This window comes from Vigna umbellata, chromosome 5 (assembly GCF_029865625.1).
Source record: "Vigna umbellata cultivar VRB3 chromosome 5, Vumbellata_1.0, whole genome shotgun sequence".
Classification (NCBI taxonomy): Eukaryota; Viridiplantae; Streptophyta; class Magnoliopsida; order Fabales; family Fabaceae; genus Vigna; species Vigna umbellata.
In genome coordinates, this window is record NC_142169.1 from 11,970,259 (window position 1) to 11,977,145 (window position 6,887).

Genomic DNA, 6,887 nt, shown 5'->3' on the forward strand with positions numbered 1-6,887 from the left:
GTTAGACGGTTCACAATAGTTGTTAAACACGTGTTCTTAATAAAGTATATTTAGGAAAACGTTTCAAATAAGGAAAGCAATAACACAAGTATTTTTATATTAGTTCACTTAATTCTAAGATACTTCCAATCTCACTTAAGAAATCTTAAGAGGTTTCACTAATCTTTATCCAATATTCAAATTAGTACAAACCACTCTGGGTATACACCAAGTATTCTAACCACTCCTAGTTTCCAAATATTATAACCACTCATAGTATCCAAGTATTCTGACCACTCCTGGTATCCGAGTATTATAAATCACTCCTAGTTTCCCTAGTAAATCCTAACCAGTCTAAGTTTACCCACTCTTGGTTTCCAAGTATTATAACCACTCTTAGTATGCGCTGAGTATTATCAACCACTCTTGGTTCCCCTAGTCAATCTTGACCAGTACATTTAGCTCAATACAAGTGTTTTAATACAACCACAATCATTGTTTGATTACAAATATAGATTCGAGTGACTCTCAAAGAGAGGATCAATACAATACAATACAATCTATGAATTTATGAAGTTCTTTCTCTTAGGTCGAAGAGCAACAAACGATATAAGATTTGAGGTAGAGTAGAGCTAGTGTTCAATGATTTTTCTTGTGCATGTTCTCTTCTGCTTTCCTTTTCTCTCTTCTATTTTCACCTTCTTAAACTTCAACAAGTTCTCCACACTGTGGATCTCTTCTTTATATAGCCTTATTGACAAATGGTCGTTGGACATGATTTGACTTCTGGATAGACTTCATAGCCTTTTTAGGTAGCTGGTAAGACTTAGGTCTACGTTGTAGGGTGACAATGCTTTATCAAGGCTTTCTTTCATATACGGCCTTTCAATGTTAAAGCTTTGAGGAAACATTCTAAGAATGTCTGTTTATCTCTCAACAAGAACAAAGCATGAAATAGAGAGACACTTTTTCATCACACATTAATTGTTTTAAACATTAGTGATCATTAAACATGTTGTGAGTTTAAAATATTTTGTCACATGTCATCACTTATTGTTTGAAGATAAAGCATTTGGTATGTTACAGTTAGATGATGTCATCTCTTAAGCTCTTGTTTGAAGATAAAGCATTTGGTATGTTACACTTATTGTTTCAAGTACATCATTTAAACATGATTAATAGAGCTTCTTTTTAGATGCTATAACTTTTGTTAAAGCGCTATGGCGATTAGATACTCTGTTGGAGGTTCTATAGCGTTTGGCACCTTATATATCTTATGCCTTAGACATGTTTGACATATTAGATAGTTATATATTCTTTGATAGCGTTTAGCATGTTATACTTATATCATTGATAACTCGTTCTATCAGATGCTTAGTTGCTTACCACAGTTGTGCATTGAATTTTAAGCTTCAATGTTTAGGTAGATTATATTTCCATTGTGTTAGACGCTGCTTTCATTTGGATAGAAATTACTTCAAGCATTATACTCTTTATAAACATTTATCTTGTTTGATACTCTAGATATATTGTTATATCTTATAGACACATGTTTCATCTAATATTATCCTTATATGTCAACATTACACATTATATCTTATGATCAATACTTCATTGAGCGTTGTTTGTTAAACTTCAAAACATGAGTTATTGGATAGTTTAGTCTCTCTTCATCTGTACAGATCATAAAGGACAAAGCTTTATTCAAAAGTTCTACATTGGTTCAGAAGAACGTTAAGATATAAGAAGACATTCTGGAAATGTTTCCTCAATGCCTTTTATTTGACATATTCGTATAAGTAGCACAATCTCCTCTAGTAATGCAACATAACATTTGACCTTATACCTAAAGGCTATACACCTACGTGAAAGTCAATGCTCTAAGTAATGGATCTTTTTCAAAAAGGACGTACATAAAGAGGATCACATGAAGAGAAGACAACAAGAATAAAGAATCAAGAATCATTATTACATATACGCCATCAAAACTATTTTTCACTTGCGTTGTCTAAGCTTTCTTTGAAAAGAAATCTTTGTTACAAGTTTTCAAATATTCTTTGTATTGCAAAAATATCCCCTCTAAGAAAGTCATTATCTATACTTGTTTTCATAAAAACACTTTGCTACTTTTGTAGAATCAGAAGTGATTTAAATTACTTATTTGTTTAATTTAGGAGAGTTAAATGATATAGCTAGTTGGACCAGGAGTGGTTATACTCGTTACAAACCAATAATGGTTAAATTCGTTGTAATATTTTAAAATATTAGTGGAGCCCCTAAGAGTGCTTAAAGGAGAACTTGACATAGCTCAATTTGGAGTGAATTAGTATAAAAACAAGTCTTCTTCTTTGTTATCTTTTTAAAGGCTTTCTTAACGCTTTATAAAAATCCTTGAGTATTTAACACTGTATGTAGATTGTCTAACCCTTGCAAACAACATCTAACACTTCATTGTAAATAGTATTAAACTCTATTCAAACACCCCAATTCTAGAGTTTATCTATGATTTCATGAATCCCAGTAAGAACAGCTATGAATGTTCATAAATCAAAATTTTATGTCCATTATTGGTCAACAACTAAGAGGCATAGGTGTTTGTTCATTCATACTTGGTTTTCAGTAGGTTATCTTGCTTTTAAGTACTTAGGGGTTCCTTTGTTTCATGATAGGCCAAGGAAATGATATTTGCAATCAATTGTTGATAGTGTACAACAAAAATTTCAAAAGTGGAAAGGAAATACGCTATGTTATTACACAATTTTCGTGTTTACAATTGGCCAACCAGTTTGCTAAAACTGAGAATGGGTGGACGAGAACGTCTTTTAGTCAGGCGACATTTTTATCAATAAGTTTGCAACAGTTTCATGGCTACAGGCATGTCAGTTTGGATCCTCTGATGGACTGGGGATTAGGTTTCCTTCTAGTTTAAAAAAAACTATCACGCTTAAACTTGGAAGAGGCATGCTTGTTGAGGATATATCTTAGGCTGATATGCTTTATGCTAGGGTCTTTAGTAGGCATGGTGGTTATGTTTCTTGTGTCCTTTATTTTGTCGAGTCTAGTATTGAATGTAGTATAAATGAAGTGCATGATCATATGAATTGGTAGCTAGGCGATGCCATCAAAATCAGATTTTGGAGTGACATATGGTTGGAAAGACCATTGGTGGAATTGTTGCATATTCTAGATCACTTTCATAACCAATTAACTTCTGAGGTTTGTGATTTGTTGTTAATCGGAAGAGGGGTAGTATAGAAGTTACAGCTGCTAGAGATGCAATTGTGGCTCAAACTACTTGTAATCATTCATCTAGATTGTTTGCCTGATAAGAGATGTTGGAAACAAGCTTGGGATGTTACTTTGTCTATAAAACAAGCCTATGGTGTTTTCACTGGATTCACTTATTTCTATTTTAATAAATGTCCTAATTAAAGCCCTTTTAAAATTGTAACTTCTATTCATCATCCATCACCTTGTCGAAGGGGAAATTTGTATGATTGTATTCACAAATTTAAATACACATAGCCTAAACATGGCTGGTGACTAAGGGGATAATCATCAAGAAAAGTAATTACTCTCTACAAACACCCATGAGGTAAATAGGCAAAACGTAAGTCAGCAATACGATTCCCAAGAAGATCTAACAATCAAGAAGAGCTAAAATACACAAAAGCTAGGAGGAAAAACAACAACCTTTTTTTCCATCAATTTCTTGGTTGGGAACAATTATTCTGCTTCCCTTAAGAAGCCCTGAACCCCCATTATCATCATCATTCGCAGAGAGTGATTTCTTGGCATGAATCCGATATATCTCAGTTAGAATGGTCAAAAAGCAAGTTTCAACATTAGTGGACTCAAGTGCTGATGTCTCCATAAAGAATAAATTCTCTCTTTGTGCAAACTCCTCTGCATCTTCCATTGGCACTGCTCTAAGGCTTGCCAAATCACTTTTGTTTCCAATTAGCATGACGACAATACTTTGGTCAGCATGACCTCGCAACTCTTCCAACCACCTTACCATGTGGTCAAACGATTGACGCTTAGTCATGTCATAAACTAACATTGCCCCTACAGCACCTCGATAGTATGCACTTGTAACTGCCCTGTACCTGTATGAGAAAAAGAGATCAATTTTCACAGGCTAAACTAAATACCAAACAAAAGCTTCAAATTTGGGAAGTCTATTATTGCAGATGGATTCAATGAAAGAAGAAACTCAATCATTCAGGTGGAATTTAAGGAAGACGTAAAGACAATATATGTAAGCAAGCCAAACCAAAGAGGCAAGGGATCACTTGCAAGTCGGTAGAAGTCGAGCTGTGTTTCAACATGTGGCGAATGCGTGAAGAAGCACCTAATAGGGGTTACTACCCTAAGAATTGAGGGGTGTTCTTGAAATGAAGAAAGTTTTCTCTTATTTGTTAAGAAAAAACTTGAAATGTGTTACGATGTAGTGGAATATTTTTGTGATGCAACCAGTAAACTCATTCCTTTTGGTATTTTTCAGTTATAATATTTGTTTATAACATAAATTTGATCTCCATAGGTAAGGGAGAATATTTACGAACAGTTCCATGACACAGAAAATGTACTATCAACAAAACCTAGTGGGAAGAGTTACCATATGAGATAAAAATCAATACCTATTTCATCTATGCAGGATCCACCTAATAATGTTATTAATCTATTCAAGAAGGAAGTACAATACAACAAATAAAGCTAGTGATTCCTTTCTTCTTTCGAAAACAGCTTAACATGTACATTTTATCCTAAAATTTGCTCACAAGATACCAAGTAAAGTTTTCTTTATAGGTAAAAAAAAATTGATATAAAACATGAGATTCAGGTAGCCGCAATCATTCGTTCTTTGCATTAAATAACCAAATTTAATTTCAGTTATATTAGTTTTCTAGGTAGAAAGCTCAAAACTAGTTTGATTAGATCTAAATTTTCACAGTATTGCCGCCTAGTACGCAAAGTGTAGAAATTGAGTCACCATTGGAAGTATATGTGCATGGTAATCTTATTTAATGCATTATAGTGTGGGTGTTACAGTACACTTGCAAGGTATGGTCTTGAATCCCGTATCAATTATATTAGATTTTAGTGTGAGGATTATAAATAATGTCTAACTTTTGTGCGGTGCTTCTCTCGAGTTTTTCATATTTGATATCGAAGTATGGATTCCATTGAAGGGCTCTGTACTGGCTCTCAGTAGCAGTAACGGGCTTTTATGGTATGATTCTTTCATCTATTGTTATACTAATAACATGAATGGGGCTCATCTGTTAATAGGTAAGATTGAGGATGGAAAGATGATTGAAAATATTGTATAAACCATTCAAGAAATATTCATTATGTTGAACAATATCCACTATGATCGACTAGAAATGGTACTTCTAGCAGTGACGATAAAAATGCAAACAAACTCACATCAAAAGGTTAGTACAACTAATTTCAAATGTATACGCCATTGCTACACAAGCGCACTAGCAGAGGTTAAGTTCCAGTATACGTTAAGCCAAAAATCACCTTTCTCTATAAACTTTTCCACAGAAATAACTGTACAGCTAGGCCCTTTTAGTGGAGTTTTCAGAAGACTGAATTGACATGCTGAAGACTCTTGAATGATAATACTTACCAGTTTTCCTTATCCAACAAATATCATTAAATTGAACTTAACCGTATGCTAAGTTGAATTAATATTTCTTCTATCTAGAGATTATTCCTGTATCATACGATATCCATGATCATAACCTAGGAAATAATTTGATTCCTAATATGCTTTCTGAATTATGAATTGATCCAATCCAACCATTCCATCAAAAAATAAAAAATGGGTAAATAAGCTTTGTTGGCAAAAGTTAAATGCATACCTTTCTTGGCCAGCGGTATCCCAAATCTGAGATTTGACGGTCTTGTTATCAATGATGAGTGTTTTAGTCTGAAACTCAACCCCAATGGTTGCCTTGGAATCGAGGCTGAATTCGTTCCTTGAAAAGCGTGCAAGAAGTTGAGTTTTGCCAACTGCGGAGTCCCCAATCAACACCACCTTGAACACGTAATCAATCTTTTGGCTGTAATCCCCGTACAAATTCGACATCCTAAAAACAATTCCCTAACCCACATGCATCAAATTCTAATTAACCGCTATACAATTGGATCGTCACTCGTCACCATTTGTTTGATTAAGAAATTGTAAGCAATCAAGAAATTGAATTTCAATAAGTAATAAAAAAAATACTGGAAGATCACGGATACTTGAACGTGAGAACTGGGAGGTCGTGACGTGATGCAATCGGAGAAAGAAAATGAAGGCAAATTCTTCCTCCTTGTATTTGATTTTTCTTGCGCTACACGGAATATTTCTTTTTCATTATCATATATTGTGATAATTAAAATTGAAGTATGCCTATTATTAATAATAAGGTATACTTGTAAATATATATATATATATTATCTTCTTTAATATATTAAAACTTAAAATAATAATATTCTATACTCTTGTCACTTTGATGTAACATTTAAAATTTTCTATACATTAATTATGTTAATAAATATGTCGTACGTGTTCATTATGAATTAATTAGTTAAATATCTTATGCCCTTCGTGGTGAGAATAATATTGTACATTGACGGGTTCATGGAAGGAAAATTTATTTGGGAGATATAATAATTATAATAATAGTAATAATAATACTTTAATTCATGAAGATGGATTTTTATTATTATATAATACTCAATTTTTTTATTTTTTTATTGTGAAATTTAAATTGACATTTCTAACAATTTCTCTTTTAAAGATGAATTTCTTCTATATTGTTACATTTTTTTTAGAACGAAAGCATTCTAAGTTATAAGTATCATTTTCATTATATAATCATTCATTTTAATAAAACATGTTTATT

At 32.8% G+C, this 6,887-nt stretch overlaps 1 protein-coding gene across 1 annotated transcript; it reads right to left on the reverse strand.

Annotated features, from left to right (window-relative positions):
• Positions 1–3,422: 3,422 nt before the first annotated feature.
• On the reverse strand, positions 3,423–6,319 carry LOC124831046 (ras-related protein RABA4d-like). Its single transcript, XM_047304932.2, has 2 exons — positions 5,856–6,319; positions 3,423–4,088 (listed from the first exon to the last, which is right to left on the reverse strand). Exons 1-2 carry the CDS (start codon positions 6,080–6,082, stop codon positions 3,653–3,655), a joined length of 663 nt encoding a protein of 220 aa, XP_047160888.1. The 5' UTR covers positions 6,083–6,319; the 3' UTR covers positions 3,423–3,652.
• Between the last annotated feature and the right edge of the window lie 568 nt (positions 6,320–6,887).

Coding starts and splice junctions, on each gene's coding strand:
- LOC124831046 (XM_047304932.2), bottom strand. CDS start 6,082: ATGTCGAATTTGTACGGGGATTACAGCCAAAAGATTGATTACGTGTTC. Junction 4,089..5,855: donor GATACCGCTGGCCAAGAAAG/GTATGCATTTAA, acceptor TTTCTCATACAG/GTACAGGGCAGTTACAAGTG.